The sequence below is a fragment of the Cygnus olor genome, chromosome 2 (assembly GCF_009769625.2).
Source record: "Cygnus olor isolate bCygOlo1 chromosome 2, bCygOlo1.pri.v2, whole genome shotgun sequence".
NCBI classification, from domain to species: Eukaryota; Metazoa; Chordata; class Aves; order Anseriformes; family Anatidae; genus Cygnus; species Cygnus olor.
This window is the reverse complement of record NC_049170.1, coordinates 90,889,442-90,908,458: the sequence shown is the minus strand read 5'-3', so window position 1 is coordinate 90,908,458 and position 19,017 is coordinate 90,889,442. Positions and strand designations below refer to the sequence as shown.

The 19,017-nt window shown below is 42.0% G+C and overlaps 2 protein-coding genes across 2 annotated transcripts in view; one reads left to right on the top strand and one right to left on the bottom strand.

Moving 5' to 3' along the window:
* INO80C (INO80 complex subunit C) overlaps positions 1 to 18,029 on the bottom strand; it is a 31,178-nt gene extending 13,149 nt beyond the window's left edge. Inside the window, exon 1 of the mRNA XM_040548977.1 lies at positions 17,802 to 18,029. Coding sequence (XP_040404911.1) covers positions 17,802 to 17,939 — 138 coding nt within the window. The 5' untranslated portion in view covers positions 17,940 to 18,029. The remainder of the gene's footprint in view (positions 1 to 17,801) is intronic.
* The window catches only part of GALNT1 (polypeptide N-acetylgalactosaminyltransferase 1), a 164,126-nt gene that overhangs the window by 36,594 nt on the left and 108,515 nt on the right, over positions 1 to 19,017 (top strand). The gene's annotated exons all lie outside the window — the stretch shown is intronic.

Genomic DNA, 19,017 nt, shown 5'->3' with positions numbered 1-19,017 from the left:
ACTCCTGCAAGTATGGGGCTTTGAAATGCTGTCAGTGCAGCCTGCAGATTCTCAGCTGATAGCCTCGGCAGTTTTTCAGCCCCAAACTGGAAGTGCCTGAACAGCCTACAAATGGTTGTCCAACCTATGTTTTAAAATAATGGGATTTAAAGCGTAAGAAACGTGATTTAATGCTTCAGGTTAGTTACTTTTTTTTTAAAAAAAAAGCTTTTTAGGGGGGAAATGCCAAATTAATTTTAACCAGTACGGATCTATCTGTATACTGCAAGACCCATCCTTCTTGCAAGTGAATAATGCACTGATAAATACAAAACATTCTTTAGAGCCTGAAAGAAGATTTCTCGGTGAACAATTACTGTAAAGTAAATGTGGTCTTTATCTTTTAACATTGAATTTAAACTCTCTCAGCTGTGCTTGTTCGCCTGGTCATTTAGTTTGTACAATGATAGTTCATTCTTCACTGTCATGCGCTGGGACAAAAAACAGGAATGAATTCAGCTCCCCTTTGTAGTCCTTTTAAGAGATTGTGGTTTCATCAGCACAGTGAGGAAGTGCCTGTCACCAGGGAACGTGTACTGCTCAATGTGTGCTGTAACCCAGAGTCACGTGTGGGGTAACTTCCCCTTCCTGCTGAATTCAGAACCGCGCTCCAGCACATTTCCACGACCCAGCCAGCCACTTAGCCAGCTCCCCCGACCCCACTGCCCTAGCATAATCCCAAATGCTTTGCAGTGAGGCTGAAAAGAAAGTGTAACTGCGGGCTGAAACTCCTCATAGCTTCTTTAAAGCTTCTTTTTTTAAGCGATCTTGTAATGTGAACTGCCTTTACAGGGAATTTGATGTACACTTCAAGGAGAGAGACAGTGAAGAAACTTCCAGTGTGCTCTTTAAAACTAAATCGTGTCTTTTAAACAGTGGCTATATGTAACTAGAGCTACAGGGAATGTGTGCTACTGTAGTCACTAAGCAGCCTGTATTCCTCCGCAGGCTGTTGAAGGCTTTAACTACAAATACTTGGGAGCATCTTTACATTTCCAGGGTGCATCTGCCCTGCCAAATGCAGGTGTGATTTCAGTACAGCTGGACATGCTTACGCTAGTTTTACTCCAGTTAGCAGTAAAAAACACTGCAGTAAAGGCAGCTGCTAAGGCCGTGAGTAATTACGGTCAGTCAGGCATCCTTTCTCATCAACCCTTCCTCTGGCTGCTAACCTCCGTGGCAGTCCATGCAGCCACCACTTCCCGTGTTACCTCCCTCTGCCTTCCTCCTCCTCCTCGCAGTACCCTCCTTAGCCAGGCATAAAGCAACTTTGACCGGAATCGCGTGTTTTAAAAGGCAGACAGCAGGTCAAAGACTTCTTATAGGAACACTTGTGCAATTTTATTCCTTCCACAAAGTTGTATTTATGTGCTTTAGCTGAATTTTAACCACAACCACAGTGTGACAGGTTGGCAGCCTTTTTCACTATTAATAGATGTTGATCCTCCTGGGACAGAGTGGAGCAATAGTGGAGGTGTTTCTCCTTTTTTGCATGTCTTTTCCTAAGGCCATCTATCAAGTTTTCAGTGCATGCCAGCTGGGTGGGAGACAGCGAAACGTCTACAGAGCAAAGACCTGTGGCAAATACTCCAGTCCTAAGAGGTTTGTTACAGGAGCAGCCAAGCCTGGAGAAGAGACCCACGCTAAGCTTTGCTACCTTAGCACTGGTTTCTTTTGAATAAAGCCAAACCCCAGGAATGAGTCTAGTTTGGGCCCCCCTGTATATGCTGTCTGTACCAGGAGACAGCTCACATTGGGAGGCTGCCTATTCACATAGTAGCTTTAATCTCGGGTTTTGGTGGATCTATTAATTTTTTCAATATATTCTGTTCCAAATTCCCTACCGCAGATGGATTGGTTTTCACATGATTTCCAAAGCTTGCTCCATCTGTCTGGTTTTATTTAGGGAGAGGACAAGCAAAACTTGTAGACCATAGAAGTCAAATTCTTTATTTTGGCTACTTGCAGGTAGAATCAGCACTGTGGGGTTTGGTAGGGCGTCTGTGACGGGACTGAATAACGGGCAGAATTAGTTCATGAAAGTGCTTGTCTGAATCATTGCCTTTTTTTTCCCCCCAAAAATATTAAGACTGTATATTGGGATAACTGATTTATGCTGCAGTGTCATTTCCTATCTATTTATTTCTGAATTTTATTTTGTAATTTTTTTTTCATTGCTTTAGACTAACGGGATTTAACAAAGTGTAAAAAACAAAAAATATGAAACAGCCAAATTTGGAAAATCTCAATTTGTGCATTTCTGGCATCCTATCGGTGCATACCATGCATGTCATGCCTTAGAAAGAAAATGGATTTGCGCATTACTAAGGTTCAATATGATCTTCAGTGGCCATTCTTCCTAGATGTTACAGTTTTGCATGGTAAAGCAGAACCTAAAAATAGAAAGTAAACTGAACAGTGTGTTGGTAAAGCAAAAATTAAATGCATAAATAAATTCTGTAAGAACTGGAAAGGAGTTTCTAGTTTAAGGGAGCAAAAGCAGTTTGGTAGGCTGATTTTCTCTATCTGTTTTCCACAAATCATTCTTTAGTTAGTTTTATCACTATAATGAGGAGAGTAATTGTAGATGAAGGTGATCATCTGTGCAGTTTTCTGGTTTGGTATTGCTTTGAAATCCATTTTCTCTGTGTTCAGTATTTCCAGTTCTCTGGCTTTGTCTTACTGTGATGACTGGGGAGGTTGTAGGTTGCTACTGAAAAATAAGTGATAAGAAGGGTCTGGTTCTGAATCAAGCCCTCGAAGTTGGTGATAATTTTGCCGCAAGCACCCAGTTTGGCTTGCTGAGGAACCCACTTTTCTCCAACCTTTATATGTGAAGGTCGATACTTCAATTATTTCTACTTACTTTCGGCAGCTGATTTTCACAATAATACCACAATGATGATTTTCATCTCATTGACACAGTTGTTTTAACTCAGCCTCAACACTGTTTTTTGTCTGTTTTTTCCTGTAATAGGTTACTTTTAAAACAGCAATATCCAACTTGTAGCACCTTACTCGTTAGCTTTAAGTTCTGTGACACCCTGATAAAGCTGTGGCATGCAGCCAGGGAAGAAAATGGTAATTTATAAAAATAGATGGATAATACCTGTATTTTCACTAGCAGCCAATTACGGTGAGTGAAAATGCCGTGTGGAAACAGAGCACAGTTGTCACTAGATGACAGCAGCAATGATACGAGCAGACTTTTCAAAATTGGGAATAGATTTTGAATGTCAGCTATTTAACAGAATCCCAGCTAATATTGTGCATACGGGAACATATATTAAGCTGTTTGATTAATGTGTTATCTCTCACCGTGTAACAAGCCTGGTACAGGCTCTTGCACATTCTGAATATTTAATTCATTTAACTTTGCATGATGACATGACAGGAGCCATTAAAACATGAGCACATACACTCTGACAGACACAAATGCAGCTCTTTACGTCCCTGGGAACAATTCACAGAGAAAGGTGTCAGACTTGGATGTGCTTACACTCGAATTAAAACGATAGCTAAAAATTTCTCATCACCTATGTTGGTAGAAGAGTATATTTCTGAAAAGAAACTCACTGAAGACTCAATAACACTCACTCGAACATCAAGATAACTCTCTCCATCTCTGTGACAGAAAGGTTTGGAGATGGAGATGGAGAGAGTTGTTCAGTACCACATATAAACATGTCTTCTCCATCTGGTTGCATTTTACTCATTCTTGGATTCAGTGGGAAAAACATCTTTCCCTCCTCCTTTCCACACACTAAAATGAAGCCTGATACAATTTCCCCAGCCTTTTCTCTCTCAGCACTCTGGTACATGGTAGTGTTTTAGGAACATTCACCCTTCAAAGTGATGAAAAGATTTCATCTGCTTATTTTGGGGTAGGACAAAAAAGATTTCAGCTTGGAACTGTTAAATGCCAGGAAGCAGGAAGGAAAAAAAAATCCTGCATATTCACAGCAAATTTTGTTCCACAGGGTACTGAAGAACTCGATTTACTAAACCCAAGAGAACTACAGTGCCAGTCAGTGCTCCTGATTCCAACCAGCTCGTACGGTGGGCACTATGTTCAGTCAGGCTTACAGCATAAACTGGGAGAGAATCCACCGAAGTCAGTAAGTTTCAGTGTTGCCAACTCTTCCTAACACAAAAGACAAGGCTCAGGGTGCAGGTTTCTGCTTCCACTGACATCAGAAGTAAAACCCCAAGGGCCTGACAACAAAAACATCTTTGTTTAAATTACAATACTGTCCTCAGATGCTGCTTCTGCTTTAATTCATAAAGAAAGCTGAGGGAGGGTAGTTAAAAATAAAGAAAATAAAGCTCAAAATGAGATTTTTGAAGTTGTTATAATAACAATAGTTTACAACTCCAAGTCCATCTTACTAAATGTACTTCACCTTCTTATAAGCATTCTCCAGAGGACTTCCGAGTCCCATGTTCCCCTGCTTTTCCATGTGAATCACAAAATCTCCCCTTTGGAAGGTAGCAGTTCTTCCCTTCTAACTTGCTATTTCCATTGAACATCGAGAGTTAGTCAACTATTCAAATCAACTTCAAACATAAGAATAAATGTGGCAATAATCCAGCCTGTTGGGTGTGTAAAAGGGGAGGGGAGGGGATGTTAGAGGCAGGACATGGACAAAGTTTCAATCTAAGTCAGTAAAGATGATAAATAAAGATATATACACTGACCAGGAAGCAATCCTTACATTATGCTCTCCAACTTCCACAGTGCTGTTTGGAGATGAGTTAAAACATCTTCTATTCCAAGTGCCTTAGAAAGGATGAATAAAATCTTACTCATGCGCTAAAAGATTGGACTGTCACAAGGTGATGGATGGCTTTTCTATGTTCTCTGTAGGGCATTTCAATACCATAGACTCCAAGGGCTCTTGATTAAAAGGCTACATTCTCATTTAGGGTCCCGTCACTGCCTGAGCTTCAAACCATTATCATTCACCTGCACTGGCGCTTCCAGTGACAAAATACTTACCAAAATGTATAAAATACTAATTACTTTAGTCACTTTGATAGAGGTATAAAACACCCTAAAGCAAAGCTCTATTACACTGTGTGAGGGTTTGAATTCAGAATTAAAAATGCAGCCAAAGGGAGGGTAAGATTTTAATTACATTCCCGCCTCTCAAACATTGCTTGAAAACCTAGAAGAAAAAGACCTAGCAATTTTGTGACACAAGAACTGCCTTTGCATTGGTGCTGCTCACTTAAGGAAAAAAAAAACATCCAGGAAAACTCAAATTGACTTTATCCTCTTCAACATTACTAAACTTTCAAACACAGAAACAGAGTAACAATCTTCAGTAAAAGCTTTGATTTCTTCTCAACAGATTTCAGATGCCAAACATATTTTTCCATTTAAAAACTTTCAAGCACTATGATGAACAAAGTTTTATAACTTGCAGATATTTTAAGGGAAAAAAAATACTATTTTCTATGGGGAAAAGCCTCAAATAAAATGTAATTGGGACGCAACTGTGAATAGCTGCACGCTATCCCAGAAAAGTGTGGTTTAATTTGCATTTGCCACAGAGCTCCCTTCGGCTTATATAATTGCAAAGGATCTCTCACTTTCAGATTTGATTTGGTGGACTGGGACTAGTCCTTGTTTATAACGTTTGACAGTTTTCTTTATTAAGAAAATTTTATCTTGGACAAATTCAAGAGCTGAATGTCATACTGAAGCAGCTCTGGAGCTAAAAATTTCCGTATATATGGAATGAAAAAGCATGTTAGTTCATAGTTTCACCAAGAGTAAAACTGAGCCCAGTGAACAGAATATTTTGATTCCCCAAGAGAAAGAAATCTTACAAATTGATGGACATTACATCTGAAAATGTATGGAAGTATAGTAGCAAGAAAGACTAGAGTAAATCACAATTGATTTTTTTATAAAAACTGACAGTACTTTCCTTTCTCTATCAGAAAAAAAAAAAACAGTTCAGTCAAGGACTTTGGCTAAACTGCATCTTAAAGTTTTAAAATACATCATTCGATATAGACCAGTTAAGGTCAAAGAACTTCAGGAAAAAGAATGGAGGATTACGATATGCTCATGTGCTGTTATCGCTGTAATGCTGCTCAGGGAGCATATCAAAACCCCTCTGTCAAATAACAGGCTTCAGCCAAGGTAGGAGAAGAATCCTACTCCATTCATCTACAACATGCCTGAACCAGAGGCAAGGAAAGCAGAAAGATACCAGCTCCTATGGTTGACAGGAAAACACTTCCATTCTGCAAAAATACTCACTTTCCTGATTTTAGTTTATTCTGTATAACGTTACCCATTTTGTCAGGAAACAAAGTTTGAGTATTCTCTTCAAGGCATTAATTAGTTTCGAGGAAAGACAGGTCTTCCACAGCTCCTATCTATTTTTGGCAGGAAAAATATATAGACGTGAATTAGAACAGTCTAATTTTACATCCAGGCATTGTGGACTAACTGGTGGACTGGTATAGATAACAAAACTTTAGTTTTAGATTTTTCCTGTTTTTGCAACCCTTAGGCGTTCATTCTGCCTGTCTTAATTGTCACTTGAAGCAGATAAAAATTCTCACTCTGTTTCTATTATGCTTCTGCTAACTACACCTCCTGCTGTCATAATGCATGAGTAAATACCACCCATCTTACCGCAAAGGCTTAGCACCACACTCTAAAGTTACTTGGAAGATTTTTTCATTTGTATCTAAGTATTTAGGTCTGTCATACCGAAACAAAGGCAAATGTTATGTACAGTGACATATGGAACAATCCACTGCTAAAGCAATTTAGAATAAAAATGTTCTTTTCCTACAAACTTCCAAAAGTACATGATATCAGAGAGCAGCAACTGTATCAGATGTTCCAAAAGTCCTTAAAAGAGGACAGGAAAAGAAACTACCTCTCAGTGTTTTTTTTAAATCTTCAGACAAGAAATGTCACCCTTAGTGTCTGTCCCATATTATGGGACAAAAAAAAATCTTGCTGTACATGCCCTGAATCTGCTACATGCACTTTCCTTCATCTAGCAAACTCGACACCAAGCACTCCTGCTTTGAATAGCACACCAGGTCTCCTGTAATCACCAAAACTGTAGGAGCATTATCCTGTAGATACCTACATTTAACTGGATAATGAAAAAATCCTGATGACTGTGCCAAAACAGACAAGTGGCAAATTTTAACTGAGATGAAAATAAGGTGATACAATTATCTATTGTACACTATTTTGAGACTGCTCAGGGCGGAAAGGGAGGAGAGAGTTGTACAGCAATACTAATTTTGAGGCAAAGTTCTGAAAGCTATCCACAGAAATATTTGTACAAGCAGGTGGCTGTTTGCTCAACTGTCTAAGTTTTGTGGCAACACACTTCACCCTGATATTATATCACTGAAGTTGAGGAGCTGCAGCACATACTGGAAAGCGCCACAGTTGAACGTTTTGCATACAAACTGGTATCCCGACTGCCTTTTTTGCTGGACTTGAAACAAAGCAGAATTGTTAAAAGACCTGACTTTCCACTACACTACAATTAGAGAAGTCTGGTATGACATCCATGATCATATGTGAGAGGGCAACATTTCTTTAATATTTAACTACTTTCAATATTTATTATTTACTATTTTGTTATGGATGGGATTAGAAGGGTTTTTTAGGAAGTTTTCCACAATGAATTACTTAGTATACCAAAAAACACCTTTGGGGCCAGATGGAAAGGAGGAGCTTGAAAGGGCAATTCTGTGGCTGCATCAAAAGCCAATTCTGGCTGCAACAAAAGATGTTTAGCAAAAACCTAAGGAAACCTTCCAACCAAGGGAGAAAAGGTAAGGATGCCAACTTGAGACTCCAACTAGCATTGCTAGTTCTAGACTAAGTAATCAATGGCAGTCAACTTAGGGAATAAGGACTTTCTGGCAAATTACAACTTCGGACGAGGTCTGAGGGGCTTGAACACGCTGTGAGCATGTCAAGGCATAACAGCTTTCTCCTGTTCCAGTTTCCTACTTTAAGAGCCAACTTTGCTGTAAGGACATCGTGGTGTTTCTCAGGGGGAAAAGCAATTCTATTAAAACATATGCATTGTTACAGTAAATAAGAATAAAAAAGAATAATAATATTAAAACATAGTCACTGAATCTGGGGCTTCGTTAACACACTACAGGGAAACGTCCCCAGTTGAGGTACCCCGAGCAGCCTGCTAAAGGACTGTTCGTCCAGGGAGAGGACGCACCCATCTTTATCCCATACATCAGACGTCTGACATGAGACACTAACGCTGGGTCACAGAACGACTGAGGCTGGAGGAGACCTGGGGAGGTGGTGGGGTCAGAACCGGACCTGGACCAGGCAGCACAAGGCAGTGTCCCAGCAGGACTACAACCCCTCCAAGGACAGAGATCCTACAGCTCCCTGGGAAACCCTCCATGCTCCTACTTAGAAATCAATATCCTAAAAACTAGAAAATACCATTTTTATTAACGAAAAGCTCTTTTGGTCATGAGCAGTCATATAACTCGCATTAATTACTGCCCTAATTTCTGCATGTTCAATTTCAGCAGTATTTCACTGTAGTCCTGATGGTTTCAGGGCATAATGTTTCTAGGCAGAGGGATCATCTTTTATTAAATGCACCTGTTTATCTGGAAAATTAAGGCAAGCTTCTGGATGGACTGCATAACAATACACCACTGGCTCAACAGAAAGACTTTTTACATCGCATAACTTTCACACAGCCTTCTACGGGTTTTAACTCCCTCCTCCTTTCTCACAGGTGACGACTATTTTTGTAACACACTCTCCCTTCCTTGATGAACAGCCCCTGTACTCCTGGGATGCCACCAACCTTAATTCAAAAACGATCTAAACGATACATACCTAACGAAACGCTAAGCAGATGTTCTCAGTCTGTATTTAGCTCTGGAAAATGCTGATTCATTTTCAGATTTGAAAAAAGACTTGTATGCTTGAAAGCTTGACTGATTTTTCCAGCTATACCACTTAATTGACAATATCCGTACCTGTAAACCTTCTCTAACTTACCCAGAAACTATCATAGGTGTCTCGGCCTTTTGCACCCTTCTCCCCATTCTTTCACTAACTCAGAAAAGCATAAATCTCTGGAAGCAGTAAATGAGGCTGTCGTGATAAGCACACAACATCCTTACAAATATAAGGGGAGTAGTGCTATGAGCGTGCTGCACTATAAGGACAGAAGTCAAAATACATACCTTGTGGAAGCCCAGTATTTTGTCTGCTTAATAAAATTTAAGGACATATGATATACAACAAACCATTTTTGCTTTGTTTAATAAATGATAAAAGGACAGGTCTGATATGAGACTCTCTTCATGTAGTAAATCCTACCAATGGCCCAAAGTGCTTTACAAAATATATATATATGTGTATATATTCTACATATATACATATATGCTTTATTTCCCCAAAATGCTTCTTATCCATAGCAGGATCTTATGATCAGCAAGGACATTTTTTTTTTCAAGTCAGCTGGCATTTAGGTTTTGGGGCAAGATGACTAGAAACCACGTAACTACAGAAATTCACTCCTCCCAGAATGACAGACTCTGTGGAAGTCTCTGCTATAGTTTAATTACGTATTACTCACAAAATAGCTTCCTTCTATCCATTTCCTATTAGTTTCTTGAATTAACAGTCATGCATTTTTATTACCACATAAATAGGTGTTATTAGACGGCATGACTACATAGCTCTTTGGCTAGAGTTTTGGAAGGAAAGGATTTTGGACCCCTGTTTGCACAACTGTGTATTTTGCATTAAAATATCATGTAAAATACGTAAACTGAAAAAACGTACATAACGTACGTAGAGTGGCCATTCTGACGACTGTGTTCAATACCTGACTACGCAGTCATTCTCTTTGGAACAAACAGGATCCCTCTCCATCCTCAGCTGCAGTAACACATTTCCACGTGCCTCTCCTGCGGTGCTAGCCTGGCTTCCCCCCTAGCGGTTGGGGTGTGCGTGCAGAAAAGGGGCTCGAGGTCCCCTGGGCAGAGGCAGGAACAGAAGGAGCGTCAAGTAGATGGCACAGCAAACAGTTATAAGGACACCTGATATAAAAAAGAAGGTATCAGCACTGTAAGCGTGACTTCCGTTCTGCTTTTGAACGAAAGGATTTACTACCAGCCTTCAGAAAGGCAAATGTTCATGGTTCTGAATACCAAGTGGAAAGATTTGCTAAGTCTTCAGGGAGAAGGAACATTAGGACTTGTCTCTAGCATTTCCTGCTAGCTTATCTTGGTGGCATCTCACAGAGCCTGCTGGGTTTCCTAGAAGCACTTCTAAAGTGGTCAGAGGCTGACAAACAAGGCGTAGGGGACTGTAAGACGGCTGAAGCCGTTGCCCTCCCTGTCCTCCCATGGGCAGGGACACCGGGTCTGCGATGAGTCAGATCTTGAACTGTTCAGTTTCCAGTTAGTTTGTTCAGACACACTCGTGAAACCTGCAGCTAACAATCTCTAGGCTTAGGAAGCAGCTCACTTGTAGTGCAAAAGTAGTTTTCTTTGCCAGCTGGGCCAGTTTCTTCCCCGTCAGCACCCGTCAGACCCTGTGGATCAGCCCAGTTCACCAACGCAGCAGGACCCAGAGAGGTTTTCTGGGAGGGAGGAAGGTTTGGTGAGGTAGACTTCTGACCTGTGACCTGCACCAGAGCTGGGGAGGCCTGGCAGGTACCGGTGCTGGCATGATAAAAGGCATCAGAAGCACGCCGCTGAGGGCTGTGGAGGTGGGTAGGAGAGATGGAGATAGACTGGGCGGGGTGGTCAGTTGTGCCTCCCGAAATTGCAGGCGGGTTTTCAGGGAGACAAGACGTGCTGGTGATGGATGTGAATTCTGCCATGAGAGCCAGGCACGTTTCGCAATGCAGTGTCAGAACTTTTTTGGCTTTCTATGGCCCTAAATAGGCAGCTGACAACTCTATTCTGTTTTCTTGGAAAGCTTAAAAAATGTGTTCAAAACACTGCCAGGCTACCAAAGTAATATCTCCATCAGCCTTTCTAAACCAAAATTAATACATTTACGTAACTGCTACTGAACTGAAATATTATCTAACATGAGCACTACACTTTACAAAAATGTGAAAAACAGTTTGACAGCTATTCAAATCTGCAATATCTTGTTAAGTTATTCCAAGTTTTCTTTTGTTAACCTGAACTTTTTAATGAGCTAAGTGAATTCTTAGATTGCTTTTTAGGAGCGCTACTTCTCAGACAAAATGTCATGCTAAAGTACATGCATAAAGTGTTTTAGATTGTTCTTCCTCTTTCATAAGAAAATAATCCATCCGATTTTATCTCCTTGTGATAGAAGCGATGAACCATATTTATTATCTCTTTTAACCTTCTTGTATACTTATTAGGAATCCTGGAATTGCGTACAATCACAGTAAGGCTCTCCATTATCACCCACCTAAAGCAAAAATTAAAATTCCCTTGCTAGGGTCAGGCGAGAGAGAAGGGTAAATAGCATGACACCAGCATACTGACGCCCACAGTAAAAGTCAATACACATATGCTTTTGCATTTTTACAACATAACACATCTGTGTTTACTCTCAATCTCGAATCTAATCACATTTGGCTGGGGGGTTGGTAGTTCTCTGGGACTGGCATAGACCGGTTTGGAAATTCACATACTTTTGTGATTACAGATCATCTAAAGCCTTCAGTATGTGATAAACGTCAAGCACAGTCAATGCTTAGCTCTCAGTTTTGACAGCCTCCCTTTTAATCCAGATTGCTGTATAAAAGCAACTCCCTCTTGTTTAAAAAAAGCTAAACCTAAAACACACGCGTTGTACCTTTTGCCACGTTTCCCTGCAAAATCTGCTAATTGTTTTTAATTATTGCTTTTCCCTGTCGGGGACTGGAGGTATTCTGCTTCTTTAACAGATTTGACTTCAAATGTGCAACTGACAGAAACCGGTACCTCGGTATAATCCCGGCTCTCATTAGCGGACTGCCTGAAAATAAGCTTTTTTGGAAGAGGACAAAAGACCTCCTAGAAGAGATGCTTCATGTTTCAGCTGTTCACCGTCTGCTTTACCGCAGACAGTATCTCTGTGGTCTCACGTGTTTAAAAGGGCTAGATCTAAGCAGTAGCCCTTTCAGTGCTTCAGGCAGGGAACTGCAAGTCCGGGGAATTTTTAGTGCTCTGTGGTCTCGTGATGTGCAGTGTGATGCTGCAGTGAGCATGATACCTGTCAGTGGTGGGGCTAGCACACTTTGCCTGCTACTGCTAACGCTCTTGTGAAGACAAGGCCATTTGTTTCAAGCTGGCTGAGCTCATTTTGTAAGAGCCACGGCTCTTGGGTAGGGATGTGAACAAGCGTGCACGTGGCTGAACTTGGAACAGGTCACCTCAGCAGTTCTTATCAGGAGCTAGCAAGCGACTGCTCTGTATCAGGATAGCTAGACTTCATCCAATTTAAATATTTTTTATCCATTTAATTCTATTTAATCAGGTTTGAGTTAACCTCCCCAGGGAATGGGGGTATTTTAAAGGTACTCTTTGGAGCAAGCAGTAGCTTCATATTGGGACTGTTTCATTGGTTAAATTCATGTATTTTCAGTTATTGTCATAACCTTAAGGGCTGAGAGTGGTTTACAAAAATGAGAAAAAGTCTAGTCTAGAGCATAATGACATGATAGCTTTCTACTAAACTGACAAATATAGATGTACTTACTCCTCCCTATTATTGTGCTGTATCAGGGTCCTGCTGTCTCTTTCCAGGCAAGTAGATTGGTGAGAAACACATTATTTTATTTATTTTTTTAATTTCCAGCTACAGAGGATAATTATGCCTTTCTGTTACAGAAAGTCTTATGTGGAGTAGTATTACAATAATTAGAGTAAGTTTATTGTTACACCGATTAAGCCTGTAAACAAGGTCTGAATTCATAAGCAGTTAATTTTTCCTTTCAGATCAGAAAGTCGTTATTATACTGTGCCATACCAGAGGAGGTACTTGCCCCAGAACATGGTGAAAGCAGCAGTTCCGTTCAGTGGCTGCAGTCATACTCACTGATTCTGTAGTTAAACTCATCCTGCCTAACCTCATTTTTCAGGAAATTAGAGCCAGATCAAATGGACTTTTTAAAACAAAGTTATTTTTAAATTGATTTGATGGTTTCCTGCTTACAGTGATAGACTTGGTAAAACAGCAGAACAGGAGAATTGATTAAATGTACGTATGGTTTGGAGTCCAATTCCACGCTATTTATGTCCTCGGGTAAGCTCTCTGCTTTCAGCAGACAGCTTCTGAATACGTAACAGCAGCCATGTTAACGTGTACATACTGAAGTCTCAGTGAGCAGACAGTTGTCTGTCAGAACCCTCCAGATTACAGTGCAAAACGGCATCGTTCAGTTACATTTAAAATACAAAAATGGACTTCTAGGTATATCTTGGAGTCGCTCCTTTCATATTTGTGCTGTGCACGAGAGGAGCTTATTTGAGAGAGTAACATCTCTAAGCCGTTTTGACTTTTGTATTTTCTAATATTGTTGTATGGTTTCTCTTTCTGAGCATAAAATGGGAAACTCAGAAAAAAGTGTGAAATACCCATATGAGCACTGGTTACATAAAACGGTTTCCAGTAGCACTGCTGCAACGTTCAGTCAGCGATAAAATCAATGCATTTAATAATGTGAGTAACTCCTAAATACTACTGAAATCTTGCAGAGGAGGAAGTTCAATCTTCATTTCCTAAACTGTACCAAAACCTGCTGTTGCTACAAGGATGGAGAGAGGAAGCAAAAGCATTCTCTGTGTATTTCTGTAGTTTACAAAGCAGTTTACATCTGTTCAAAATGTAAGACAAACCATGATGTCATTCTCAAAGTGAGGCATTTTCTATATACTTCATCACTCACGTATGAAGTTGTTTTGCAAATAAGGTAAGCAAATATGCTTTCACCATAATATTTAGCACATTTTCTCTCTTTGTCCTCTGACAAAATCACAGACTTTTTTCCCAAATCCTTCTCTTACCTCACTGCAAATTTTGCCTTTTAAGTTTGTTAGCTGTCATGTGCAAGCGTTTTCTTTCATCAGTTACATCTTAATATTGAATACGCTCCTTTGAACACTTCCTGTTGCTCTAATCATCTGTGAAAGCAATGGTGTGAATATTAAGGTGGAGGAACTACTGGCAGTTTTAGATCAGTATCGAAGACACTCATTCTACCCCAGGTTAAGCGTTTGTAATTAAAAAGAGAAGGGACCTGGAGACAAGCCTGCCCAAGAGCTTCCATTACCTCTGCCAGCAGTGGAGCTGAACCAGCACAGCAGCTATTGGAAATTGTTGGGCAAAGAATCTAACTGAACGGTGCTACGTAAGCCACTAAGCAGCGCTGGTTTTGACACATGGAGGTTAACATTCAACATACATAACAATTCTCAACATTAAAAATCCCTTGCTGCAGCAAAGACTGCGGTACTTTCCAGTGGCACGACTGCACGGGAGGAATAACTGTGTAAGGCTAATAAAAGTGATGTAATCAATCTGCAGCCGTGCCTTCCTGTAAACTCACTTTTAATTTTGTGTTTGGTAAATACAGGCATTGTATCCAAAAACCATGTGTCTCCTTCTGTAGACATGACTGACAAGCCCTATGTGCAATGTTCTTCCAAAGCAAACATGACTCAGTACCTTTGGGTCAGTAAGTCATACAAACTATGAAGAATGTTTTTCGTTAATGCCTCTGGAGTGTATCTTGGAGAAAGTAGCAATTCATATGCTAGACCATGTGTTGGAGAAACATAATCAAAATTGGGATAAAAAAAACCCTGTATGCTGTGTGATACTTGTGCGTTCTTCTTGTTTGTAACACACACAGGTACTCAGTCTAGTTGCTATCCTCAGGCAAAACAGTTGTATTGAAAAATAAGCACATTTTTGGTGATTCTTTGATATCTACAGTCTTACCCTACCAGCACACCTTTCAGCGTGAGCACTGCGATAGCTACTCGTGACTTGAAGCACACAAAAGAGAAACAAGCTCACATGACTTGCGGAAGTTACAAAAACCAAAACAACAACAGCCCTTTTTGTTGAGTTTCACAGCGATGGAACCACAGACGTGGGGAAACTCAAAGCTACCACAATGTGAACGTACTTTGAAGTAGGCCAGGCACAAGGGTCTCAGCAAAAGTTAGCAGTTAATGTAATGGCCAAAAGCATACTACGTATTTCACAGTACATTAGGAGAGTCCCCAGATCCTATGTTGACCCTGCAAGTAGTTAGAAACCTCTTGGTAGGGGTCCTCTTACCTGTAGTTTGCTAATTAACCGAGGAAATAATTCGCTATTTCTCCATCTGTTTCACAATGTCAGTTTATTTAAAATAGAAACCGTTCTGCGCTGAGCTACAGCATATATTTGTCTTCTGAAAGGCTGAAAATAGGCTGTAAAAAGCTGTTAAAGATATCAAAGAAGTTAATTAGGAAACTGAACAGTCAGAAGAATAACAAGTGCTACCTCCAAACCTGTGCTGACAGTGACGTGCTCTAAGGGTGTGTAAGTATAAGATGGCTGGATGAAGAATGTTACTTGTTTGGTGTTAGAAATTAATTAATTAATTAAAATTCCACAATGACTGAGTACTGGGTAGGTAATATATTCAGAAAAAAAAGTATTAAAAATTCATTGATGGCCCAGTCCCTGTCTGGCTGAGTCACCTGAAGAGTGGGTGAGTTAGAGGACGGAGCACTCAGTGCTTGTTGACCGGCTCTGTGCTGAAGAGCTCAGCAGGCCAGGATCGCTGAATGCTCCGCTCTGCCATGGGTTTCCATACCCAGGAAAAGTACTTTACTCGGGAATTAACTGAGGACTACACAATACTTCTGGAGAGTACAGACTAAAAGAGATAATGCAGAAGAATGTGCCCAGTGATCACTGTTTCTAACTCGAAAACTGCAAAGCCCCCATTTTGTTTCTGTTTAAACTGGCTCGCTCCAGAGCCAGTCAGCAACACTGGAAGATCAACAAGCTGTTTCTTGTCCCATTCCTGAGGTTACGCGCTTTCTGAGCCTCAGGTTTTTTTTCTTTTCCTTATGGAACTGGTCTGCACTACTGAAGTCAGTGGATGTGTACGCTGACTTGAATGTAAAGTCTGCACTGAAGTCACTTATGAGAAGAATTGCAAAAACTGTTTATCACACTATCAAAACCCAGTTTGGGTAAGAAATTGTGGGTTGTCTCATAATACTGGAAGCTGTCCATGGACTGAAGTTTGATGTGAGCTTCAGGAACCAGTTTTAGAGGCTGAAGTGTTTGGGGAAGTTTTTTAAGTATAAAGGATTTTATATATGCATGCACACACAGGCAGAGAAGTGCTCTCCAAGCTGAAGCTCCAGACTCATATCTCTAACAGACCTTGAAAAGTTGTCAAACGTGATCATGCTAGGCAGTTAATTTTTCACGGTTGCAGCGCAGTTTGTTAGCTACATAAATCACTGTGGTTTGTGCTGCCTCTCCTAGGGATAAACCCACCAGAAAAAGAAAATAAGCCATGTAAATGCCACAGGGTGAAAACAAGAGTTACAAGAGCATCATTTGGAGCGAGGAATGGTTTCTGTCCGTGCCCTGGCATGTGCACGATGGCTTTCAATTGTCTGGAGAAAAGATCTGCTGAAAAATGCATTCCTCTGACCTGATGGCTCATGTGAAAATAAGCAACCTAACAGGCAGTAGCACATACTTTGCGGCTATGCTACTACTACAGGTCATGAAATATTACCAAGAAAAATCATTTCTTGGACAAAAAAATAAAATGGCTACCATTTTTCCAACTTTTTTTTTTTTGACCACTTAGCTACTGAAATCCTTCTAAAAGAAATCCAGACATGCTACTTCTAAAGTTTATACAGATGTTATGCACACACAGTAGGGCACATTGACCCTGGGCCTCTTCCTGGGCACAGATCTGGAAGGTGAGATGTTGCCTTGTGGTCTAGGGGGAGGTATTCTTGGTTGGGGATGGGGCCTGTGGAGCCATGTGGTGGTGTCACACGGTGCTGCTACCACAGGTAGGAGGTGAAAAGAAATACGTGTTAATAACTCTTCTCCTCACGCTGCTCCCCCAAAATCAGGCCCTGAGAATATCATAGAATGGCTTGGGTTGGAAGGGACATTAAACAACATCCAACTCCAACCCCCAGCCACAGGCAGGGGCACCTCCCACCAGACCGGGTTGCCCAAAGCCCCATCCAGCCTGGCCTTGAACACCTCCAGGGATGGGGCATCTGACGTTACATCCTTATGTCACATTTATGTCCACTTATCTCTATGGAGAGAATAATACAATGTAAGATTTTATTTGAGCAGCACAGGACAGCACTAGGGAACCAGCTATGCTCCTCTGAGTGTTAGTTGCTCCTACGTGAGGGTTCTGCCCTCCAGTTAATAACATCATTATGTAAATCTGAGGTTTGCACACGTAGGCACATATAGAAGACTCAAGTAGGGCATAACTTCGCTTAAAAACAAGGCTACTGGCGGCAAGTACAGTAAGGTAAAGGCGGCACGGCCGTGAGGCGACTTGAAGCACCACCCCGCGGGACCGCCCGTGCCTGAGGAGAACCCGCCTCGCGCCCCGCCTCCCCCCAACGTCCGCCACGCGCGCTCCCCGCTGGCCCCTCCTGCGCATGCGCGGCAGGTGGGGGGGACGGGACGAGAAGGCCGTCGCCGCGCATGCGCGCTGCCGCGCAGCCCCCATTACCTGCGAGCCGCCCGCCGCCGTCGCCACTTTCTTTTTCTTGGCCGGGCCGCTGCCGGTGCCCGGGCTCGCCGGGCGCTTCTTGCTCCGCGCCGGGGCGCCGGCGGGAGAGGAGGCTGCCGCGGGGAGCAGGCTCGCCATCGCCCTCCCCGTGCGGCGGCGCCGGGAGGCGGTGGGACCGGGCCCCTCCCCCTCGGCAGGGCCCCGCGGCCGCTCCGCGCGTGCGCAGTGGCTGCGCCCCCTCCCCCCCCAGGCGGGAGGCGGTTGTTGGGGGAGGGGCGGGGCTGCCACGGAGCCCCAGCGGTCCCGTCAAGGGCTGTGGAGCCCTGCAGCCGATCGGGGAATTAAATAAAAAATATATAAAAATAAAAGGCTGTGTTGGACCTGAGTGCTGTGTTTGGGGGGTGGGGGAGTTAGCTCGTGAGCGTTAGGGTAACGGTGCTGTGTTTGCAGGTGGTTTCAAATGTCACAAGTCTGCCCCAAACGAGTCAAAGTTGCACATAACGCTTTTAGAAAGAGAGGAGGGTTACTGAGTCTTGGGGATGTGTCAGCTTTTTTACATCAGTCACCGCGATAAAACAGGCAGCTGGCTTTAATTGTTCCCTTCAGCTGAAGATCATGAGCTCCAAGGAGCCTCCTGATAAGTGCTCCATGTTGCTGTCCACACGTTAGCTGTATAATCATTACAGACAAGTTGCAGGTAATTATGGTTCCAATTAAATTTTTCAGCATATGACTCTACAGATAGCTGATAGTGGATGTCTTTTGGGGTAATTCATCCTGTTACAAATTTGTCTGCTTTCAGGTAGATAGGCACACAGCACAACACCCTGCTCTGACGTGGCTGGTGACTCAGTCCAGCAATTTTTCCTTGCCTTTGGAACCTGCAGTGACTTTGCGCTGGATTGACGTATCAGAATAGATTTGCAGAGCTTCGGACTGTGTCCCCAAGTGCTTTGACAGCTCCCCTACTCTCTGTGCTGTTCAGTACCCTACCCCAGAGAACTGGTTGGTGGCAATAGTGGGGTTGCAGACAGCTCTCAACTTACTTGATAGCTGATAAAACTGTTTTTAGCCTCTTTATGCTTGCATGCGCCTGCATTCAACATACTGGTCAATGCATTACCATATTTTTTTTTAGCTACCTTTACGCAATGCCTGACCATTCGTCTTTTAGCTGCAGCTGTGTGAGATTGTGACCCAATACACGCCTTGTGGA